Source organism: Mizuhopecten yessoensis, unplaced genomic scaffold, assembly GCF_002113885.1.
Source record: "Mizuhopecten yessoensis strain PY_sf001 unplaced genomic scaffold, ASM211388v2 scaffold7283, whole genome shotgun sequence".
NCBI lineage: Eukaryota > Metazoa > Mollusca > Bivalvia > Pectinida > Pectinidae > Mizuhopecten > Mizuhopecten yessoensis.
In genome coordinates this window covers 220,311-247,276 of record NW_018406970.1, presented here as the reverse complement: position 1 = coordinate 247,276, position 26,966 = coordinate 220,311, and the positions used below count along the sequence as shown (strand labels likewise).

Sequence of the window (26,966 nt, the reverse complement as noted above, 5' to 3'; positions counted from 1 at the left end):
TAAAACCTGACAGCTTACACTTCTAGTAAAACAACACAACATAACCAACACTCTCTCAACCGGAAATAAATCCCGACGGCGTACACCTCTAGTAAAGCAACATTCTCCAAACCGGAAGAAAGATCGACCCGACAGAATACATCTCTGGTAAAGTAAAACAACAAACCAAATTCTCTCTAAACCGGAAACAGGACCCGACGGTGTACATATCTGATAAGGTAACACTACATACCAAAGTATACTCTTTAAACCGTGTAAAACACTTCGACAAATCTCTAGTTAAAAAAACCCCATACTAACTGATCTCTAAACCGGAAGTCAAACCCGCCTGCGTACGACTCCAATAAAGTAACATTATATTCCAAATGCTGTCTTAACTGGAAATAAAACTAGACGGCATACCGTTCTAATAAAAATTACATTACCCACCCCATACATTTTTAAAACGATTACACTGTGTCAAAAATACGTTCACTATGCGCTATTATATCATTGATATATATGTTTAATTTAAGCAAGATGGCTAACCATCATAATCAAAAACATACATTTAACCCTAAAAACGTAAATATCCAAAATAATATTACGAGAAATTAAATCTGTTAGTATTTTCATCCTCGCTAATACCTTTCGTCACAACTCCCTATTAACGAAAGGAAACGAAGCAGCGTACAATTTAACGAGAAAATCGCCAGACGTATGGTATACATGACGCCAATAGGACACATCAAGGCAGTGAGTCAGGTGTTTGTCGTGCCATTTTACAGCAAAACACCGTATTGACTTGAAGGTCGAAGGTAATAACGGCTTGCTGGTTTAGGTTCAGCCCGTTTCGTATATAAATCACCATTTCCAATAACTAGCAAGGTGATATGAAACGGGAGCCGACTAGAGGCCGCGTAATGTGTCAAGTCAACGACTATTTACATCGAGTAAGTTAAGAAGCCGGTTGATGATGATACCGTGGAGATATACACCGGTGTTGGTAATCGATTCCAGGAGTTCCAGGAACCGCAGTGATACACAGGACAAGCCCCTACCAAAGTTTGGCGCACCAACTTCAAGAGGTGCCAGCTATAGCTCTAGCGCTCCGGAGTACCAACATCATAGACAGTTTGGACACTGGTGAACGCGCATCCCATCCGTCGCAATGGGATACTGTGGAGCACGTGCTGTGATTTGGGGGACTATAGAGAAAACGGACACATCTAGCATTCTGTTTTCGTCTCAGCAACCAGTAACAGATAAACTTGATACAGCTGCTGCATCGATTGATTGACACCTTCCGTTACTGGACCAATTCGTTTTTGATAGAGCGTTCTTCACAAGTTAAAAGCTAAGCAGGGGGTCACGAAATTACCGAGTTTTGTAAATCTGTCTGATGCAAAGTGAGAATTACAGTCATTTGCTTGTATCATTTTCAATATCGCTCAACAACGTGTCAGATTCGAACGTTTTGTAAGACATTTTGGTAATTTTGAGATCAATGGAATAGTTTTAGGATGGTGGTAAGAAAAGGCGTTCTTCTTTCGTAACATCAATCGATGGTTCGCTGACATTCCCCTTGTAATCAGCCTGTTGCTTATGGAATATTTATCGATATGTCTAACAGTAGGAAAACCAGTCATGTTTTTATTGCATAACAACAATGCGTTGATGAATTAACTGGATCACAAATGTCTAGTATCGCCGATCTCTCAGGACCTCTGGAATTAGCCTCTCTTCCGCGGTGTCGTTAATGACGCATGTTCGACCTTGTGGGGCAGGCCAGGAGATACATTGGATCTATAGGCTAATAACATTTCGCATATAGACAATGGTAAATGGAATGAATACACACTGCCATCCTCCGGTAGTAGTTTGATAAATAAAACCGTTCAGGGGACATATATATATATCTATACATAACAATTTACAAATTTTAAATGGATTTTATTCAATTTCCTCAGCCAGCTTAACGTTAACCTCACTAGGATTTAGTCCCTAGAGTACCGAAACACAGGTACGGTACCAGGCGCGTTTGACGTGAATTCTTGGCACAAAGTTTGCGCCCGTGTAGACTCTAACTTCGGACGTGCATTCCCGGTCAAAGGTGTACCATTCTGCACTTGCATTTCAGGAAGAATTGTGTAATATGGGCTTAAAGGAACAATGGGAGAAGACAAAAGCCGAGGTACAGACAAAGGGTTTCTGGAAGGGTGTAAGATGTGAGTTTCTTGGAACTCTTTTGTACGTTGTGTTCGGTTGTGGGGCCGCCATTCTCCGGAATCACCCTATCGAAGCTGACTACTACTATTCGTACGAAACTAAGACTGCTGTTTCTTTCGGACTGTCCGAATCTGTTCTTGTCCAGTCCTTTGGCCACGGAAGTGGCGGTCATTTTAATCCCTCTATCACAATCGCCATGCTGTGTGCACGCTACATAACCATCGTGAAGGCCTTGACCTATCTTCTGGTCCAGATGATCGGGGCATTGGCAGGGGCCGGAATCTTGTACGGACTGACCCCGGCCAAGTACCAAGGGACCCTCGGGGTGACAGTGCCACACAGAGACGTCGATAAGGGGCAGGCCTTCGGGTTCGAATTTCTAGCTACCTTCGTCGTGGTGTTTTGTTATTTTTCTACACTGGAACTTAAAAAGGATGTACTTGTGCCGAAGGCGCTCACGTGCGGACTAGCAGTGTGCCTTTCTCAGATATTTGCAGTAGGTATACTTTTTTCTCTTTCATTATAATCTGTAGCAATTTGGAAATTAACTGAAGATTACTAAAATTGAGCTTTTTTATTTTTTTATTTATTTAAGGTAAATATCTGTAAGTATTGTATGTTTACACCAGTGGTACAAACGAACACGTTTAAATGTTTGCGAAACATCAAGTATCTTGTTGCAGCGACTAATTTGTAAAAAGCCTGATTAAGTTAAAGATTCGTTAACGCAAACTTTAATTATGCGATTGAGAAATAACTGAAATTTTACCAATACGTTTTGTTTCCTGTTTTTAGATGATCTATTTGAATCCGTATTCTTATAATTAAGATTTGAACTTTATTTATTTATTTATTCCAAAAAGTTGTATTTGTCGTTGAGCTGAACAGACATTTTGGTACAATATGTAATTAGTCATTACTTATGTTTCGGATCTTAATTATTATGTTCTGTATAAAGCATAACATTCGTTCTCAATTTCTTTGATTAAGGATCCCCGTACCACTGCCAAAAACTATATCTATAAGAACTGGAAATGAAAACTCGTTTACCGACATGACAATAATTTAAAAAATACATTTTTGAAAACAAACCCATACCTCGCAGAATCTTTTATGAAAAGATAATGAAGACGAAATACTGATCTTAAACAAATCTACAACAGTGTTCGGAGAATAAAATGCATTTAGGTCATGCTCGAATTTGAACCTATGACCTCCAATTTATGAATTAGAAATATAAACTTGTTTACCGACCTGACAATAGATTTAATAGGTCATTTCCAAATAGAAATACATACCGTACGGAACCCGTTTGAAAAAAAACCTGAAGATGAAAAATAGTTTTTAAAAAAAATCAACACTAGTGTTCTGAGAGTAAAATGCATTAAAGCCATGTTGGTATTCAAAACCCTGATCTGACAGTTACGGTTCGCACGGTGCCACAAACCAAATGACCTAAGTGATCAGCGGTAGATCCCTGGCCATTTCCCAGTACAGTTATTCAAGAGGATATTATTGCATGTAAAAAAAACAATGGAATTATCTTGTGTCTTTCCTGCATTAGAACAAAGATGCTTAAAGGACACCTTAAAGCGAAGACTACATTTGTAAATACCTTAAATGTTTTGAATACATTTCTAAACGAAATGTAATCACTGCATCTCTCCGTCGAAATGCTGTCTGTTATCACTTTGGTGAAACAAAACACATTATAAATACCCTACATAACTACCGTTAACTGTTACTGTGTACATCACTGCTCCCGCTAATCAAACGATGTTCAGCGACTTTTACGACAATCTCCATACCGTCCGATCGCCCGAGTGTAACAAGGACTTTCGTCGATAACCCAAGATAGTAGTTTGCTGTTTAGACCTCGGCTCAAAGTTTGTCTTAAATGTTTCCGATCCAATGTGGGATCGTGTCAAAACCATTAACCCAAAAAACATTGTATTGACCGTATTCCCATGTAGAATGTACTGTGGCGTTGTTTCATATATCCAACGAAGAAGAGTTCCAATATTTTTCGGTTGTTCATGGTTAAATCCTTTTTTTTCAACCAGAACAAATTAATTCGATCTACGGATATCTTAATTATAAAGCAGGACGTTTTCTGAACAAATTACTGGGAATAATTTCAAAATGTTTTGTTAAATTTCTTACAATGGATATAGAAGGAGAAATTACACAAAATAACAGGAAAATAACTTTTCAATGCCGGGAGATAGCGGAAAATGTGTGGGCTGTACGCCTTAATTAACATATAGTCATAAATCCGATGAGTGTAATTACTGTTTAAGTATGAAGACTAGAACACAATTTTCTAACTTTATAACTCAAAACAAGGTGTATTGGGAATCAAAATGATATCTGAAATCGGTAAAATGAAATACGTGTACATTTCAATGTGATTTTCATTCGAGACCAAATCCAATGTTGCAGAAACACACTTCAGTAAATCCAACAGTGTGAATTTATATCTAAAAAGAGATATATGCAAATATTTATAAAGATAAAAAACACCAAATTAATGAGTATCAGTCTTTTGATTTAAACACATTTTATGCCGTTAATAGGTAAAAGTTATTTCAAAGGCCCGCTCTACAAAAGATTTACATAAATTGAAAAATAGCATTAAATGAATTACTACATAAACAAAGCGAAAGAACAAAAGGAAATAAAAAGGAAACACCACATGTTATGTAAATGTAATATACAAAAGACTTCAAAAGAAATTACAATATTACGAAAGATAAAAGATTGAATGAAAAGTGAAATTTACGATCACTTTTCAAAACTTTTCCTCGATTTTGATGCAATTGCACATTTCAGAAATATTGATTTCAAAAGGCCTTCGTTGTGCCGACCTCCTCAATACTATACAAGATACGTGTAGGCCACATACATGTGTGATTACACCTTTCAAATTTTATAATAGTTACTGTTTGACAAAAATGAATTATATTTACCTTGCACCATACCGCTGTTTCGTCCTTCTAGGTTCTAGGACTCATCGGCGATGCCCAGGTCCTAAACGTGGGAATTCAAACTTGTCTTAACTCCTGTTGAAACAGAAAAGTAGGTGATTCAATTCTTTTAATAGTGTGAATTTCAAAAAATAAGACAGCTGGTTAATTTAAAATTACTCGAAGTAATACTGTTCTCCTCCCAAAACTTCATATAGTCGGTTGATCGCAACGATAATAATCACGCGCAATGGAGGAACATTTAAAGAAATGTTTTAAACGTTCAACATTTTTGTTTACATTACTTTTTGAATAATTTATATTAATAAACTTTATCTATTTCATTTTCAATGATTTTGAAACAAATTCAATCACTCTTGTTGTCCCGGATGTAAGCGCGGATGGGGTCTTAATGCGAGTGAAAACCGGAGTACCCACAGAAAACCCATGTAAACGGGCAGGTGACCCCATGCCTTTTCACGTCCAATCAGGGAGTCGAACCCCGGTCGTCTTAATAAAAGTCGATTTCACTTTCCACTGCTTGTTTTGTTTTTGTATTGTTTAACGGCCCATCGACAATGTAAGTCATGTAGGGCCAACAATACTCTAAAAAGAGACATTCGCTTTCCACTGCACCACCCGACTGCCCGCTTGGAGTTGATTCAGCATATATCCTTAAAGTTTAGAAATAATGAACAAACAACATTATGTATTGTAATAATCATTACTCAAAAATTAGTTTAAACAGTATGCTATTCAATATATGGCAGTGACAAAATAATAATACAAAATCAATAAAGAGGATTCGAAAACAAGTACATAAGTACTTATATTGATTCGTCTCCTTCAAATAAACCTGGCAGTAGGACGGCACTCATACATATTTTGATAGTATAACAGACAAAGAGAAGAAGAAGAAATCAGGGAGGGGAGGATGGAAGGGGTGCATCAGGAAATGAAAGAAAGTGGTTATGAAGAGAATAACGAGAAGAACTGCATTACTTAATTGAATGTGGTTGGAATGTGATTCATGAAAAGGTAACCCTAATGAGCTCTATATAAGGATGCATTAAATACATGTACATTGGACATCTCTAAATTGCCTTACGTTGATTCCAAAGAAAAAGTTTACTGATATCCTGCAAAATGCAAGAGTGTTGTAGTCTGTATTAATTCCAGTATCAACAAAACTCATTTAGTCTAAATATCATACTGGCATGTCACAAGTGTTGTCGAACAACATAGGTTTCAAAGTTAATGTACATTGTTTAAACAAACGCAAAAAATACATAAAAATAAAATAAAATGAATAAATCTTGCACTAAAATCGTTTCTACTTACAGATACATTTTTCGACAGAGTCAAACATATTTAAGTTATATTGATCTGGCATATCAGGATTTCCATACAGCAGCAGATTTAAATTATACCCATGAGGAAGATTTCTAAAACATTGTAATCTTAATTGTTCGAAGTTAGGACAAAAGAGGAGAAAGTATTCAGTAGTTTCAGCAGAACGATTACAAGAACACATCGGACTTTCAACTAAGTTACGTAAAAATAAGGGATTTTTAAGGGAACTACAGTTCATCCACAGTCGAGCGTGGTGAATTTGGCCAAATCTACCTTTGCAGTAGTAGTAATAGGACGGAACACGATTACTGTGATGATAGTCGACATTCACGGACTTCTTAAGGTTAGTGAGTGATGGGTTATGCTTAACGTCGTCCGGAAGAGCATTCCATAAGTCAACAGAGGAAGGTAGAAAAGAATCTTTATAGAGTTTAGTACGACATCTGATTTGACAGAATTTATTCGCGTTTCTAGTATCGTGAGAATGAATATCAGAACGAGAGCGGGAAGTATGTTAGTTAAATAGGAGGGACACTGACCATGAACAATCTTATGAAGTCGTGTTATTTTATGTTTTCGTCTTCTTTCAATAAGACGGTCCCAACTAGTTTCTAAATACAATCTCTCACGACTTGTTAATTTAGTAGCCCCAATTACATTCCTGGCTGCTTCGAGTTGAATATTTTCTAACAGTTGGCTTTGGCCTATCGTTATATTGTCCCATATCACGTCACCATATTCTTACAAATTTAAAGGTCGAATAAAAGTAAAATAAATAGTTTGAAGCGTTTTTCTGTCAATAATAAATTTCAGTTATCTTAAAAGGCCTATTTTTTGAAGCTTTGTAAATTATATACTGAACATGATCAGTCCACCCTCCATTAGACGAAATAAAGACAACAAGGTGTGTGTGGCATGTTACCACTGTTAGTGGGTTGTAGTTCATAGACAAAAGGGGATGAAGTAAATTTCAAAAATGGTATGACATTCGCGTTGTGACATATTTGTTTACAAAGTTATGAGGCATTTAGTGTGACTATCGCAGGTCGGTGGTTTTTCCCTGGAAACTCCGGTTTTCCTCCACCGCCAAAACCTGGTACGTCCTTAAATGACCCTAGCTGTTAATAGGACGCAAAACACAAACAAACAAGCAATTCAGCGTTAGCCCATCATTCATAATTCAACCCCATTTACAAAGGGGGAAAAGTGTAAAGCGAAGAAGGTTTTTAGAGTATATTGCCAATGTGTTAATAACTTTATCTTAATTTTGGAAAATATAAAACATTAAAATCGATTTCAAGTGTAAATTACAACTGTTAATTAAAAAAACAACGATCTAAACAAAAGTGAGCACAGTTGATTAGAATTATCATGCTATGTCTCCTTTACTCTAAAAATGTGCATGGAAATATCAAATCGCCCCTTTCTGCCCTTTCTATGTATAAATAAATAAATACCAATGTAAAAAACGAATCGTTGAATGTCTTTATTTCCTTCTTTCTAAAATCTCGTTTAAATATTAAGTGTCTTGGAGAGTATGTAACGTGCCCATGTTTCCTTGAGCTTGAAAATGTTAACTTATCTACGGCAACAAAACAGGAAGAAATTCCGATAAGGTAAAATCTATTCCTCCTGTATGCTACTAAAATGACACATTTTGGCACCAAGCCCGCGATCTCGGTACCGATACGCTGCAGTCTTGTTGTAGCTCCTCTGGCACCATGGAAAACACCGCTCTCTCTGATCTAGACTGTACACAGCAACGCAGCCATCTCCAAGCCTTTGCCTTAAGAGAAGATGCCGTCTGATGATAAGAAAGTAACTTTTAGTCGAGTTTCCAGTTTTGTGTCAACCATGTCGAGGTTCGAGTTTCGCGTCAACATTTAAGAGTTTCGTGACAACAGTTTCGAGTTTTGAGTAACATTTTTGCGCTTCTAGCCAACGTTGTTTTGGTTTCGAGTTACGAAAAAGTCAACTCAAAAATGTTCACATGAAATTCGAAAAAAATCACTCGAAAAAAGAAAATGTTCACTCGAAGTTCGAAACTCAACAAAAAGAAATCCTACTTATAATATTGTAGTGTATTGTGGTCTCATTCCCCTTCCGAGACAGGGGTTACTAAACGATCGTAAAATTATGATGTGCCGCAGTTATATTTCCCCCGCGAGACGGGAAAAGACGAGAACCGTAATATCGTAATGTATTACAGTCTCCTTCTCCTTCAGAGACAGAGTTTCAGAAGGATCGTGTTATCTATTGGGATCTGTTTCCCTTAAAATTACTGTCGTTATCGCGATGCAAGGACTATCTTCCGATCTGAAATTGTATTGAAGTGTATTACAGTATGATATCACAGTGAATTGTAATGTTTTTTAAAACTCACATTGTTTTGAAGTGTATCGCGATATCTCATTGTATCGTAGTGTATTGCAATCTTAGTGTATTGTACATGTATTGTCTTGCGATCTCAGTGAATTCTGGTGTTTTAGGATTTCAAACGGTTTTTGAAGTGTATTGCAATCTGAGTGTATTGTAGTGTATTGCGATCTCAGTGTTTTGCAGTGTATTGTAATCTTAGTGTATTGCGATATCTCAGTGTATTACGGTGTTTTTTGTCACTGAGGTATCATAGCGTATTGTAGTTTTACGATATCATAATTATTATTGTGAATCCCATCTCATTTAATATTGTATAGTTTTTTGGTCCAGATGGTGAATGTAGTGTATTGTGATGTCGCATTGTTGGAAGGGAGAACACGCTGTGCTGTGATTAGTTACCGTTAACCCATGCCAGTCGCTGAGCCAGAAGATAACAACAGTGTGTTTGTTTTATACTGCAGAATTTTTATGACCAGTCACTTATCATAACGGCTCCGTCAACCCCTGGGAAGCGCACGAAACGTAACGTTTCAGGAAATGATATATTTTATGCTTGAAATCTGCTTATTTTTTTAGTTATTATTATCACTTTTTTGAATTTTAACGTTAGAATTGATCGATTTGGCATCGCAAAGTGCACACAGCAGCCTATCAGTAAAAGTCTGTTCTGTTTCAAAAGTCACGATAAATAAAAATAAAACTTTTGAAAGCATTACTCAATAAATTTCATTTTTTACATTCATCTGTGCATGGCAACAATGATTTGTCACACATACAGGCAAAAGCTCGAACCTAACATTATTAAACAATGGGAACATTGTTTTTACAAGAAACAATACTATATTACACAGAATCGATACTTTATTGTACAGAAACAACACTGTACAGGTATACATGGAAACAACACTTTATACACGGAAACAACACTTATTTCATCAGAAACAACACTTTAAACACGGAAACAACACTTATTTCACTAGAAACAACACTTTATACACAGAAACAACACTTATTTTACCAGAAACAATCCTATATTACACAGAAACAATAATTTATAATACATAATACATGAAACAACACTATTCATCGAAATAATGGTATATTACACAGAAACAATGTTTTTACCATGAGCAACACTTAAACACACGGAAACAACACTTTATTACTAGAAACTATTCTAAATTACACAGGCGATACCTTATTCTATACCTTAGACTATATATTACACAGAAAAAAACACACACTTTATGTTCAGAAATCACCCTCAATGACACAGAAACACCACTGTATTATACGGAAAAAAACCTTTATGTTCAGTAAGAACACTTTATTACACAGAAACAACACTTTCTTATACAGAAACAATACTGTATTACAGGAAAAAACACCTTAGGTTCAGACGCACCACTTTATCATACGGAAACAACACTTTGTTGTAAAGAAACAACACTTTATTACTAGAAACAATAATATGTTACATATAAACGATATTTTATTACACAGAAACAACACTTTATCATACGGAAACAACACTTTATTGCTAGAAACAATAATAAATTACATATAAACGATATTTAATTATACAGAAACAACACTTTATCATACGGAACCAACACTTTTATTCTAGAATCAATAATATAATAGAATATAATTTAGGACCTGCATTTTAATACAGAAAAAAGACTTGATAACATAGGAACAGCATTTTAATGGACAAAACCAGCATAGTTTTACACGGAAACAACAGTTTATTGTACATTAACAAAATTTTAAAGAGGCAACACATTGTTACAGATAAACTACACTTCATAGTACAAAAATAAACCTTTATTGTACACAATTTATTACACAGAAACAACGCGCTATATCACAGAAACAACACTTATTTACACAGAAACAACACTTAAATACACAAAAACAGCATATTATGGAGGGTAAAAGATAAGGAGGAGGGTAAATTTAAGGAGGAGGGTAAAAGTTCAGGAGGGGAGTAAAAATTGAGGAGGAAGGTAAAAGCTTATGAGGAGGGTAAAGTTAAGGAGGAGGGTAAAAATTAAGGATGAGGTAGAAGTTCAGGAAGTGGGTTAAATCAGAATAATCCGGAGGGACTGCGCATGAAGAATCACACAAAGTGCACTAACGCTAACCGGAAATTACAGTCGTTAACGTTATTGATAAGTTATTTATTGTGACCGCCCACAAAGAAACCCACCTCTCACACACACATTAAAAAGTGTTCCAATTTGCTGGGTCTACAAATTGCTGAGTCTATCTTAAAGGGGCTGGTCAGGGGAAAAAATACAAAATAAATTGGTCTAAATGCGTTCTCTGGCCTTCAAAAAGTTATATCACGGCAATATGATGGTCCAGTTCTGCTTGCAATGTCCAGTTTTGACCACAGAAATATCGGGGAAGCCCCGCGTAAATTTAGCGCAGATCAATTTATATATGTCACGTGGTTGTTTCGAAAGTGAGCCAGTGACGATAACAACAATAGCCCGCCGTCATGTGCCATGTCGGACTCAACTAGCGGACAAGACAGCAATACTATACGTAAAGAATTGTTTTCAAAGGTCATTTATGATGCAAGTGTAGTATTCCTACCTATATGTTGTTGTTATATATAACGGTATTGATACCTCGTGCCTGTCATGACTTTTGCATGCATCTTTTTCTTTCGCCGCGATGTTTACATTTGGCCTTGTTGATGTCGCACGTGCGGTAAAATTACATCACTGATCTTGGTCAATTGAGAGTTTTAGACTGTCAGGTGACGATTTAGGATTTCTTTAATATCATTATAATTTTTACTCTTAGGGAGTGAATTTCAGCAAAAGTTGTATCGGAATTCTTCATAAGAAGGTATTTTAAACATGTGTATGCCATTTTAGCAAATATGACATTTTTTCCCCAACCAGCCCCTTTAATTTATAACAACATAACATATTGTCCACCCCTACTCTAAATCCTTGACCCACCGCTGGATGACTGGTAACGATACAGTATCTATAATAGCTAAGCCCCCACATATAGAGACATGTATATAAGATCTGTCTATAGTTATGGTAGAAGTTGTGATTTAGTATTCTTACGTCTGTGTGTTTCACGCAATCCCACAATAAACAACCGTCAATAACCAAACGTCTATCTGACGCCGGGGGCACATCGATTTCTCATCAGTGTCCATACTCATATCTACATCTCCATATTTATACGTCCCTGTCTACTTACATTATTGTATATTACAATAACAGCATAGGGTACCGTTTATGCATGTAACAACAGTGTAAGGAATGCATTTTTTAACATTATACCGGTGGTAGGGAATGTATTGATACACATATCTCAGTGTAGGGAATTATTCATGTATATTCTACACGTGTAGGGAATGTGTGTGCATTAGAATATTGTAGAGAATATATTTATGTAAATTATACCAGAGGTAGCGAATGTATTAATACACATACACTGTATATCGTTATAGGAAATTATCCATGTGTATTCTATACGTGACCATTATAATATTTATGTATTTATGCAAATTATACAAATGGTAGGGAATGTAGGCTCCGCGAAAGAGGAGGGGGTGTTGGCCTGTTGCACTGTACACCTGAGACATGATCGAATGAGGCGGTAATTGTGGGGTTCCTTCCGCGTCCTATTATTTGAGAAAAAGTCGAGAGGGCATATTGAACCTCTTGCCCCATATCCCCGCCCCTGGACCACTTATTATTTTCCTCTTCTCTTTTCTTTTCTTTCTTTGATAGTTTCCTATTAACATTCAAGTTTTGTGTCATACGTACTTGGGACATTAAGATTTACGTATACAGGTGTGTTCCACTTTTAACGCCCTTGCAACAACTACGGATATACGACGACGGGTGCCTGGGGAGACATCTACACAAAATACGGAAGACAGAGAAAAGCAATATAGATCTCATGTGATACAGAGGGGGAAGTAGACCAATTTGGTTAAAACAAATCGCCGATTCCTGCCTGTAGTATGCCCCATATTAGTCGCCTCTAACGCTAACCCGCAGAAGGATATATCAGGTATATTCCCCCCTCAAACCTGCAGGAGTTAACAATGAAGTAAAACGGTCATTGAGTGGCACATCTTGCATTTCTGAATAACATGGTCAAATAATCTAATAGCTGTTACAAATATGTGACCCCATAAACATTCATTCGTATCTATGTGAATAGGTTATATCGATTGTGGACTAGTCTCTTCGACCAAGTGAAACTTTCATTATATCCATCGCAACCGTGCGTGACTTGCTCATTTATGCATCCTCCCCTCGGACCCGAGCCTATTTTCTATTTTTCGCTTACGCTTCTAATAGTTACTTCCCGTTCCGGTTACGCATGCGCCGAGCGTCAACGTCAAGTTTAGTTATATACATTAATATCAGACACGTCGAAGTTGACACAATGTTTTTTGGTAGTTTCAGCCAAAGTTTGTTTTTAATATAGTATATATTTAAATATGAATAATTGACTTTTTTTGATATTTTGCGATTTGTTTTGACAATTGTATGAATAAATCATCTAAGCGAAATCCTCCCTCAAATATTGTTTAAATGCACTTAACTTCATTTGAATGCAATAACATCCCGACAGTCGCATTCACGACTTTTCTCATGGGTTTGATAAGAAGAAGGTGAACGGAAACTGATAACCTATATCTCTTGCGTTCCGAGAACATATAAGCATTTCTGTCAACTGTATAGTGAATAGTAAAACAATTAAATTTGTGATGCTACATGTAAAAAGCACAACTTAATATCATTACGAGAGAATCGGTGTGGGATTCCAAACGATACTGTATAACCTCTGTGAGAGGTGACATTTACGAAATATACGCCACACAGCCTCTGATCCCAAGACGAAACAGCCCCCACGCATTCTCTCCGAGATTATATATAGCACTTCACGAAACTCCAGCATCCGGGGAAATCAAGACATTTTTGTAATCTCGTGGTAACGACAACCGCAACGAGATTTGAGTTATTGTCAACAACGCTCGCATTTCACATCCAGGCGTAGCTGATATAGATGGTGATGTACAAATACATTTACCTCGCATAAAATTTCATATGCTATGAAAATGGCGATGGTGGAAAAAATGTTACAAGTTTATTATAGAATTTTGTTTTCAAAGGAATCAATAACATGAAGTTATGCAAACGATTCATATTTTGGAATCTTTCTTTTCATTCCGTATCAATTTTGCGACATCGCTGTTTTGTTTCTGCCACTTCTCGTTATGTCGAAGTAACGGTGATTGCAATTTAGCCCTAACAAGAATTCATAGACGACTTTTATTTTTGGGCATCAAAACGCTGAAAATATTCAATGCTTACAAGCAGTATTTTATTGACGCGTATATGTATCATATACGCTTCCACACACTAGTGCTGATAATCACCACCTTAAAACGGCAATGTGCATTTGAACTTTATATAAAAAGGAAATCAGAACTGCTATTTAAACACTTACATCCAAGTCGATGAGAGGCTTGTAATATATGTCTTTTGTCACAAGTTAAGTATACTTAAGTCCTCACAGCGAATGTCGGACACATAAAGACATATCGACTGCAGACGTATCTACCATTCCTTTGATAAGTGGCATATGAGTGTCAGTTGGGTCGCATTTTTAAACATTTGTCTGATAAAAGCAATTATCTATGTCAGTACTGTAACGTCGTAATAGCCAGTCCCGCGGAATTGACTTCCGGTAACGCGCGCCTCGATACTTCACTCCAGACTTGTTTTCGATAATAACAATTTCTTCTATACATATATAAAAACGAATGGATCAAAAAAGACAAACAAACCTGATGTAGTGGTATCATCTTTATTTGCACGCTTCGTGGATAGCGATTACAGCTATCTCAGACTGTCAGACTAAAAGGGTTCCCGACATTAGTCCTGTCTAATAAACATGAGAGACCGCTGGTTATGACACGGAGGTTACCGACCCGCTGACAGCATACAGCCAGATATATTATAACTTACGTGCACCCTTGTGACAATTATACCATTACGCCCACCTCAGAACCAGTAAAAAATGAGTGGTTTATATTTCCGAAATAGTATCTGAAAAGACATAATTATCCTTGCGGCAATACAGGAATATATAATTAGAGCACGTTGTTACCATAAGGACATTGGTCGGTCCAGCGTAATAGATCGATCACTTTACTGTTTGTCGTTTTCGAGAATGATTTTTTCTTCCTTAATTAGGTCGGGTTTTAAATACGTGATAGGCACAGGTCTACTTCCGGTAAATACCGGTTTTCTGACAACAATTACAACAATGAGTCAAATAAATCAAAGCATTGATGTACAAATGCATAGTAGTTCTTCCTTTCACGAAAGATGCGCAAAACAGTTTCAATATAAACATATTGACGTCAAATATGCCACATAAACTTTATCAACAATGTAAGCCTGCGCAATGTATAAAAAAAACAACGTAAGAGACGATTGAATTTCATATGTGGCGTATTGACATTATTTAAAGCCTGAACGCATTTTCATATTTAGCATTGTGAACTTAAGAGACACTCTGAATATCGCAACACAAGGCAATGTGAAATGAGAGTCATGCTTACATAAATTATTGGTCATGTGTATTTATGAGTTATTGAGCTTTTGTACGTTGTTAAATAAGTCTCGTTGTGATGTCGGTGGTCTGGTGTTTGCATTGACCTTTGTGCTTTGTATTGTTATAGCCGTTGATTGAAGCTGTCATTCTAGTTTTTAGACCGTTCCGTAGGTTTTTCATTTTTCAAGAATTCCTTATTGTAAGTGAATTGTTATTTTTCTTGGTATTGGTATTTCTCGACAGTCTACTATACTACTTTTTAGTAGAATCGTCTCTTCTAAATACCATTTTATATGTAACAGGAGAACGAGAAATGCAGCGGCTATGCCGAGATTCGAACCCGTTACCCTCCGAACTCTAGACGGACGCTTTACCAATTGAGCTTACTGGTCATAGTCGATCGACCCAGTAACATATTATGTTTTACAAATATAAACTAAATGATGACACGGACTTTTATTTACACCTTTCTTTCTCGAGCTTAGTACACTCAGATTGCGTATTAATGATCGTTTATGCAGTGAAAAAAAGATACGGCGGATTGAGACATATTTCTGGTGTCTGACTACTTCTATGTTTACTCCACGGTTAAACGTGATAGCAGACCGATGACAGCCCTTGCTTGGTTCCTCAGAGATCTATCATCTCTAATTATACAAACAACGGAGCGCTAGGAAATGCGCATTCAAGTGTACTTGTCCGTAACGTTAGCAATGGCGGTTTCGTTCTTGAACATTCGACCGCATCACTTCCCGTGCAGTGTGACAATGCGCGTACATAATGTGTATAGGGTAGTATGAACGCAGTTGACAAATAGTATATTGTTTATAGAGCGCATGTATGAACGCAGTTTGCAACGGACCGGAGCGGAGCGCTTAAGGTCCAGGGCACGTGGAATCCATAATTGTAGTTAGCCGCGGTGGCAGAGTGGTTAAGGCATCTGACATAATTATATAATCACTAGATCTCTACTGCTAGGTTACGGGTTAGACGCTTACGCCGGGTAGTCGCGAGGTGCTGGTCGCAGGTCAGTGGTATTTCTCCGGGTACTCCGGTTTTCCTCCATCGCCAAAACCTGGAACGTCCTTAAATGACCATAGCTGGTAATACGACATAAGAAAAGTACAAACGAACAAAAACAAATCCATTATTGTATATATTTACCTCCCGCAGTTATCGCAATTTATTTAAGACCTACTGTTCCCCACATTTACCAAATTTGTAAATAACCAATTAAAATGTATTGGTATCATCGACAACTTGTCGCGCTCAATAGATTTATTTCCAACATTAAAGTTTCATCAGTACAAAAATGTTCCTAACGTACATGGCTCACAGTCTTGTGTAGGACATGCACACCCTGCCCAATTCTGCTGATTCTAGCTGAAATCGATCAATATGCTTTAATTGCTTCTTACACGGAAAACTAATTTACTCCAAAAAGGTTCTTGAGCATTGGATGAAATAAATATTTCATTTAAGTTATCTTAAGTAATTACGGTAAAAGTACAACTAATTAAACCGTTTTCGCCGTGAAAAGCCCGGAGCGCGTGCTTCTTATGCATCGATATAGAATATGTACGGTACACATTACACCGCAAGGTGGCGCTACTATGACATCGCTTTAACGGAAGGTTCGTATAGTTTCATTACTTTCTTTGGAGACGATGATACAGAAAATGTATGAAGATATAGATTATCTTATAATACGTATTCGAAAACAACTATTAAGCATTCGTTTGCCCCACATGGCCCTTGTAAAGTATTTGATTACTTTAACTTCGTTTAGCGCACAGTGCCCATGAATTGTCGTAGAGGGTAATTTTTATGGTGTTTAGTGACTTTAACTTTCGTTTTGCGCTAAGGAGCCCATGCATGGTGCTTGGTGACTTTAACTTTCGATTGGCCCGGAGGGGCCCATGTATTGCCGAACAGGGTTATATTTATGGTGTTTGGTGACTTTAACTTTCGATTGGCCCGGAGGGGCCCATGTATTGCCGAACAGGGTTATATTTATGGTGTTTGGTGACTTTAACTTTCGTTTCGCGCACAGGTCCCATATATTGCCGAAGGGGGTTATATATAGTGTGTTTAGTGACTTTAACTTTCGTTTTGCGCTCAGGAGCCAATGCATGGTGCTTGGTGACTTTAACTTTCGATTGGCCCGGAGGGGCCCATGTATTGCCGAACAGAGTTATATTTATGGTGTTTGGTAACTTTAACTTGTGTGTGGTGTTTGATGACTCCTGAAATACAATCAGCATTCATAATTCGTATTAATATTTCATGCATGGCATATGCATAATCAATTGATGTTAAATACTCTCGATGGTGAGCGAGAGGCAATGTTCACTGTATCGAGTTTGTTACGTGATGTATTTTCTAAGTGATGGTATAAATTAATATTGACTTCTGAAAGACGTCCGCTGATTACATAATTTTCAGGTTGAGGTTCATTATTGATGAATCTCTTTTTAAATTGACTGACAGACATTCAGTGTTTTTAATATGATCTTTTGTTTTGAACATATTTTATTGTAATCTCTATACAATGGGAGTTGGGCACAAGTTTAACCACTTATATAGCGTGATCTATTATGGAAGTTCAAAGTCATGTCTGATAAAAAAAGTTCATTGTTTATAAAAATGTTAAATAAATGTTAAGTGTTATCTATGTTTTCTGATGACGCTTTAACCATTTATATTTTTTTTTTTATTATTTGACGGAAATCCAATATTTCCGAAGTTGTCAGTACATGGTTAGTGGCTATTGACACTTGCGGTATACTGGAACATGTATAAGCAAAGATGGTATGCCGGGAGCCGGATTCCGGAAAGTTTTCATGCGGCGATAGTATTTGTATGTGTGACGGTTGTGCATATTATCCAGAAGGGACTTACAACATTTAATTAGATATACATGTAACAAAATGTACCTATATATATGTAATTTTTATTTTTAGTATTTTGTGGTTCACAAAAATATACCTGATTAAAGATCAAGTTTTACATTTGAACTCTATTGTTTGCAAAAGTATACGATAAACCTAGTCTATTTGTTAGAGTTGTTTTCTTAAAAATGCCTTCATTGTGGTTTTTGAACACCATTGGAAAGTGTGCAAAGTTTGAGAACCAATTTTGCAAGTAGAGTAGCCGTACTTTTAAATTAAGGATCCCTGTTCCACTGCACTTTGGGTTTCTGTATAAACAGTCTTTTGGCGTTCATTAAGCTCCTTTTGGATATAACGGTAGCACTGTACAGCCAGGACACTTCCGTTAACCAAGTAGTCTCATTCAACCAGACTCTTGTTGTCTTCGCAAGCTACGCCGAACAGAGAATTACAAGTGATCAAGCGTCTGGTTGAACGAGACTATTGTCCAGTTACAGCGAAAGCATAACAATGTGAATTCCAGGTTCAAATCTCGGTATAGCCACGCTGGAATTTTACACAAAGAACACTGTTGTTGAATATATTATGTTTCTTTCATCGTTATTATGTTTTCATTTTCAAAAGTCCAGTAAGTTATGGATTTTTTTTCAGACATGAATTATCAAAGCTATAGTCGCGCCAGAAAAAACCCATAATTTCTAATATGTATTTGCAGTGTTTAGCTGAGGTATGGGGATCCTTAAATTTCATTTGTAAGAGTACATGTAGTGTATAGTGTTTGAACTTCAGTCTATATCTAGTAAGTGTACTTCACATGGTGTTTACAGTTTTTTTCTAGTCTCACGAGAGGATGTATCTGTCTCTGTAATAGACGTAATGTGAGTTGTAATTATCACTTCTTTTTCTAGGCAGCGCGCGACAATTCGATTACCGCCCCTAACACCGCCATGCGAGTAAAACCTGTCTTGTGTTAGACTTTGACACTTTTACGGCAGAAACTCGAAACACGAAAGTCGATAACTGTAAACACTCATAATGAAGCCAAACTTACACGAGAGATTATTTTCGTGTTTTCCTAGTATCAGTCAATTTTTTTTATTCCGCCGATAATATAATTATGTATAAATGAAAACCGTTGGACCTTATCAATTTATAAGGATAATGGAAACATTAGATTATTGTGTCAAACAAAGGGATAATAGCGACATCGACAAAAAACTTTAAGGGCATTATCGATTATTTTTTTGTTTGAGAAACATTGTTTATCTGGACCAAATAAATGAATACTGCTATCAAAACATTCCTGCTGTTTTTGTATCAGACACTTTCCATTGATCCACTCAGAATGTATATTTATCATCAAACATGGCGTCTCACAATCCGTTCCTCAAATATACTTTCAGTGATATCAACATAAAAGCCAAAACCAGAAGAATTATCAGTAATGTAACAAATATTGTATAGTATTGATCTTACTGTATGTCAATACTTTAAGGATCCCTGTTCCACTACAGACAAAACACGAGAGAGCTCCAGTTTTTTCCGTATATACAGTAGCCTCCCCTTAATCCGAATTCGAATCCTTGCCCGTATTCTTGAGACCGTGTTCGTTCTCGAACTTAGAGTATGTGCCTAAGCCCAATTTATGTTTCCGACGATAAACTAATAAAAAAAACAGGTTTCGTCATTATGATTCGTAAAAAATGTAGATAAAAGCCGAAAACTGTTTTAAATGTTTACACATGACTGAATGTCCGTGTCACATGATTTAAGCGAGTAACAAGCAAGTTGGTTCGAGCATAGGATCCATGATAAAGCAGGAGAAAGGTTCAATGAATACAGGCCCTTGTCTGATCCCGTATCAGTTTTAAACTCAGAACAAATAGTGTTTCTATCTTTATTATTGTTTTATAGAAAGACTCGCAAGATATGGATTATATTTTCAGCAATTATTTACCAATTATATTACAGACATGCAGAAAAAAAATGTCAATGCTTAGATGATCCTGAGATGAATCGCCGACACACTCCTTGTTGCATAATACAATAACATTTTAATTTCATTTTCTTTTATTTAATTACTTCACGAACCTACTTTACAAAGTGATATTATTTAACATTGAACTGCATTCAGTTTGCGTTTATAAGGCTATGAATGACGTCGGGTTACATGAATGTGGCATGTAGTGTGTTAAATGCTTGTACACACTTAATGCCGTCTTCAATGATCGCGTTTTAATGCAAAGTAGAAATGAATTAAATTCCTGACTAAAACACTTTTGCAATGTTTAAAAGATTGAATAGCATATCTAATACGTATTGTTTTAACCATGAAGTCTATCACCGGCTTGTGTAAGGACTAAATATTCAACAATCTATTATAGGTATTTTGTTGTTTGCGGATGGTAATAAAATAAAATGAATTTGTTGATCATACAAAACATGTTCACGTGATCATGATAATGACGTCATTTTATACCACTTAATTTGATGTTTGACGCTCTGCCTCAAGCAACGTTGCGTTTGGCTTAAAAATAAATCGCTCAAATGACGAGGATTTTTGAAGTGTTGCACAATCAATATATTTCATTGGCAATAAGCAAACCCAATACTCATTGATTGTCTACGAACAATTTCTTTTAATCCATCACATGTGGCTATGGTTTCATCATATGGATATCCAGATTGGACTCTTATCAATTTTTTATTACTGCCTTCTCGGTTTAAGCTGTCTCAACTTTAAATTATTAAAAATATGCAGAGCTTGGCATATGCAGAATATTTATATAAATGACACGAAAATACTGTTACTTTTTGTTTTAAGAAACAACAGGTCAATATTCACGTTATGACGTCAGTTCAATTTTAGCTTCACAAGGCTCCCTGCCAAATATATTGACTTTGTAGTACTTTTCTCTGTTCAATGGTTATACGTTTTACAGATGTATCTTGTTTAATGATTAAAACATTATTAAGCGTCCAATATATACCAATTATGGATTTTTAATTTGGTGAATATGTGATTATGTGATTAGGAGGCACGGTAGTCTAGTGGTTGGACGCCGGGCTCGTGACCGAAGGGTTGCGGGTTCGCGTCACGGCACGTCACTGTGTTGTATCTTTGAGCAGGATACTTTACTCCGCTTGTTCCAGTCTTCTCAGCTGTAAATGAGTGCGTGGTTGGGCAGTGCTAGAATTGTTGAATGCTAGCAGTGAGCGCCGAAATGGCAGCACCGGCTGTATGCTCCCCATGGAGTTGAGAAAGATATTGGCTGGTTGCAAAGGCCCTATAACCACGGATAATAATGTGCTGAACCGCTTTGAGACGACCTACGAACTATGTTGTGATAAAGCTGCATATAAGAACCTCGAATCATTATTATTATTTATTATTATATGAATCAGAAAAAGTGACATTGACTTCGACACCGCAACAAAACTCCATATAAACCATGAAAGTTCATACCGGATTAAAACTTTAAAAAAAAGTACAGTTATAAAAAAACTTATGATCGATAACACCTTTGATATAAGAAAAGTGCAATGATACATGGATAATAAAACGACTGTATCATATTATGTACAAAAAATTCAATTAAGAAAGTTAAGTAGGACAAGCGGCTTAATGAATTAAAAAGGATATGAAATAACATTTCAATAATTATTTGTATTTCAAATTTTTAGTTGCAGCGTCGTCTTTATCGTCGGTCCAATTCAGATTCGATGCCTTCATTGTTATCCTGTTTAATTTTGGCGGTGTTTTTATTTTGAAACTGTTTGACCTTTTGACCTTATTGTATTTTAACAGATAAGATATACCGGGGCTAGCATCAATCCTGCTCGGTCACTGGGTCCCGCCCTCATCATGAACATTTGGACGGACCACTGGGTAGGTATATCATGTCATGGAGTCTTTTCGTGGATTTACCGTTTATAAAGTGTCATGTATAAATCCGGAGTAGCCCTGACTCCCCTTTTACTATGTTCCAGCGCAATAATGCCACCTGAAGAGCCGACAATAAATAGATAGACAATGGCGTTTACAGTGTTGGGTTACCGCAATACAAACTAATTCGCTCATATAAATGTAATTTAAATATGCATGAATTCGCAATTGTGATATTCACATTCCCAATGGTCGCCAAGGAGTCTGACATTCTGCTACTACAAGCACCACAGGGTCGCGGGTTCGAGGCCTACGTGGGGCAGTCGCCAGGTACTGGCCGTCGGTCGGTGGTTTTTCTCCGGGAACTCTGGCTTTCATCTACCACCAAAACTGACACTTCCTTAAATGACAATAGCTGTTAATAGGACGTAAAACACAAACAAACCTAAACCAAACCAACGTGAAAAAAAATAATTTACAGTGAAACTTTCGTATTATAAAATACCCTAAGAGTTAATCTATGGTGTATGGTAGTAAAAATCACACTAAAGCTATTCTCATTTAAGTTAAACGGACAGTGATATGTTTGCTTGTTTTAAATTTTCGTTTTTCATAAGAATTTGAGACAGGAAACCCCGGCTACACCGGTCTTCGCAAGTCACACAAACGTCTTTAAGAGAGTTTGAACACAGTAAAGAGTCGAAACAATTGTATTGCTTATCCGGATCGTACTTATGTTTAACCTCTCCGCAAAGATTAAACGTCATTTACTCATTCACCCCTGAAATTTTATAATGAACTATTTCAACCTTTGAATTGGAGGAGTTCAAATGTGTCTTCAGGGGTGAATGAGTTAATACATACTGTGTATAAGGCAGATAAATTTATACCACCTAAAAGTCAGCTTGGTACATACTTTCATAAACGATGTTAATGGGTGGAACTCTTCCATACAGGCCGGGGATCGAGAAAAGAATACACCTGCTGTTACCCACTGCATGTATTGTAGGAGGCGACTAATGTGTGAACCCCTGCATAATTGGGGAATCACCATGTCTCGAGGTCGCGATCATGTTTCCCTCTCTTTTCCTCCTCTGCCTCTCTTCCTCCTCATACTACCCTCTACCTCTTTTTCCTCCTCCATGTAGCCTCTTACTTTACTCCCCCGCCTTCTAATCACGCGTCCGTGCTTCCCTTCTTTGATTTATAATTCACTTCCTTCGCCGCCCCCCCCCCTCCTTTCTCAATTTACTTGACACGAATAACCAGTTACTCTGTTTACACCTCATAATCATCCCTTGGTAATCCTTCATTGATGTGGCTGCCATTCATCAATGGTTCGTTTAAACGTGCCTTTCCTGAAGGAAATGGTTCAATCACAACGCATTTTAGTTTTTAGCCATCGATTTCCTGTTGAAATGCTTGGCCTTTTTTTTAAAATTAAATCTACATTTCCTTTAGCTAAATATCAAAACATTCCAATTACGATTTTCTTGAAATCGAAAGTTGTAATTAAACTCTTAAAGACCAAAGCTGGTGCTGTCATGGACAATTTCTGTCAAAAAAGCAAATTGTAATTGTTTGAGGGAAAAACGTATAATTATTGCTAGAAATTAGTGCTTTGATACAATTGTAGTGGAACTGGACTAGATCGATCGTCGGCGACTAGATAGCTCAATTAGTTGAGCGTCCGTCTAGAGTTCGGAGGGTCCCGGGTTCGAATCCCGGTCTTACCGTTGCATTTCCCTTTATCCTGTTACACAATTATATGTTTGTATGGGATTATAGGTAATTCGTGATTGTCTTGAATTTATCAAATAACTACCACTATACAACTCTTAAACTCTCAGCAGGCATTCATATAAGCTTTGAACGCAATAGGTGGTTTGTTGACGTAATCACTGCTATTTCCGGTTCGGCTTTTGAGTGTTCCAAAAATTCGAAATGATATACGCGGGAAATTTTAATTATGATAATAGAAACGGAACCATAATAGCAAATGATAAATATAAGCGTGAGATGTTTTTATTATAATTCATAGGTTATATGAATGCCAACTGGGAAAAGGTTAGTTCAACATAAAGCGCCGATACGCTAGATTGACTTTGCCTTAGTCCAGATGACATTTATACTGCCGTGGATGCCATGTGTAAGCAGCTACGTATACATGCCTAACATGCGGGCGTTTGCGCTCATTCTTGTGCGAGTGAAAATAAACATACACATGTATGAACAATCAGTATTAATTATCTCCTTAGTTTGCATAGCAAATATTCAAATCCAATTCTCCTGTTTATTTGGTTTTCATACCACTAAACCAAAGCCCCGGAACTGCTTTTTGATCGCGCAAATTAACGTGCCACTACCGCAGCAGTTTAAACAGAGTTATAATTTATTTGCACATGATTTGCATTGTTTCACACAGTTTTCAATATATCGCAGCGTGAAAACAATCCTGGACTGCATGAATAATAACATTTCAGTTTGTTAATAATACCGTCAGAAAAATCTAATGCGGTGAAGTGAGGTTGAAATACCGCTGTGGTTTTATTGATTGATGTGCACGAATGTATTGGTTTTAATTTCAGTGTATCGATATCGTATTAAATCGATTCAACAAGGTTTATATCAATACGCCTTTGTTCAACATACTACCAAAGCCTAAATTATCATATCTAAACAATAACGTTTGTACTATTTTATTCGAGGTTATGCGTCGCTGAGGCGGATTGTACTTAATTGATCCTTTAAATTGTTCTTGCTGATCAAACGTGCTATTTATATATTTACTTGTTAACGGTCGATGTCAATTAATCTAAGCCGAGGAGCGGCATGATGCTGTTACAAATTTGAATCGAGTCGCGAGTCAGAATTATTATCGGGATGTTGCAACGTCCTGCAATGAAATAGTTTCGATCATCGTTTAATATTTTTCTCACATTTCTACAATGTTAACTTGCACAAAACATAAAAACATTATTTTGACACTTCTTTTCCACTCCTGACACAATATGGCATGTCGTCACGATCGCAAAGGATGTCAATTTCATTGCAACGTCCTGATCCCTACCCGCAGTGAACAAGATAAAAAAAGTCGAGGAATGAGATTTTGATGATCTTAATATCATCAATGGTACAAGAACAAAATATGGTGTCACGAAGTAACTCGTATGGATTTAGGGAGGAGACGCAATATCCTTCTCAAAAGTTAAGATTTGTAAATATCCAACTCTAAGATGAAACGCAAAATGACCTTGCCCTGGACCAAGTTCGTACCATGCCGGATATTACCCCGTAAAGGCCGGATCCTCTTATGAGATAATTATGCAATTTAAGAGTCCCATTTTATGGGTTTCGTTTAGTTTAAGCTGGCAAATAAAGTATTAAAGGTACAAATGAAGTATCATTTTACATTGTAACATTCTTTACAGAAACAATTTCAATGTCAAAATTTCATTTCTAGGCTGTGATTATTATTTGCAGGTTTCTATTTCATAATTTGCATCAGTCACGAGTAAACAACTGTTTGCACGCGAAAAAGGATAGCCTTATTTAAATAATTAGATTATTTAGGGCACCTTGCTTATCATGGGCGTATGGACACTGAGGTAAACGTGAAAAAGACCTTATTTACATATTACTAGTATGAATAGTTACACTCACCAACTGTTTGTATATTATGGTGAACTCGGTATTTGAAAATGATAGGAAAGTTATAAACTTCGTTATTTTTTTCCAACATTTCCTCACCCTCGTTAAATATTCCACCATGATACACGCATATACATATTTGAAGAAATCTTTACATCGTTGTATACACATATTAACGGATTTGAACATACGCATATTTAATATGAGCTCTGTGATGGAGAACATGCAGATTTATTAGCAAACAGATGAAAATACCAAAACAAATGCCGATTGTAAATATTTTTGTTTTTAATTAATTTCGTTACAGGTTTATTGGGTGGGCCCGATACTTGGCGGAATGCTCGGAGGATTTACTTTCGAATATACCAAAGATTCGTCCAAACAATTCCAAAGTTTTAAGTTTTCATTGAAACAGAAAGTATTCAGCCTACAGCGAAAAGAGGAATGCGCCAGCACAAATTCCATAGCAACGGAACTTGCATGTGATCATGACACGGCAACGGAGGAACTACAGATATGACGTCATTTCCGCAACAGTTATACTTTTTATTGGTCAATAACCTCTTCAGAATCAAATGACATTTACCGTCTATCATGTGTTGACATTGAATAGTGAACAATGTACAACGAAACGGATTACTTCGCCAATTTTAATGACGAACATTATTTTGATCCATACTTCATCGACTAGCAATGAGTTCATGACTCTTGAATATTTGTTTCATGCAGTGACGATTTCGGATCCTTTTCGTCCGATTATGGAGCGTTATTTGTTAAGTAAATTGGCTGCAGTTAAACAAAACCCCACAAATAATGACGTAATGACGCAACTAGATAGCTACACCATTCATTATTTTAAAATCTTATCCTTTTCGGTTCGCTCCATCACCATTTAAAGTGGTAAATCCGCCGTTTCGTAGTTCGGCAAATGTGTGGCCTCCTACATATGCATATGTTTATACAAATTCATAGCCTAACAAATGGAAATAACTTTCGTAGAACGATGAATACTATACA

At 36.7% G+C, this 26,966-nt stretch overlaps 1 protein-coding gene across 1 annotated transcript; it reads left to right on the top strand.

The window, feature by feature from the left end:
- Positions 1–1,109: 1,109 nt before the first annotated feature.
- LOC110453418 (lens fiber major intrinsic protein-like) lies at positions 1,110–26,966 on the top strand. Its single transcript, XM_021502362.1, has 3 exons — positions 1,110–2,704; positions 22,221–22,301; positions 26,257–26,966. Exons 1-3 carry the CDS (start codon positions 2,135–2,137, stop codon positions 26,467–26,469), a joined length of 864 nt encoding a protein of 287 aa, XP_021358037.1. The 5' UTR covers positions 1,110–2,134; the 3' UTR covers positions 26,470–26,966.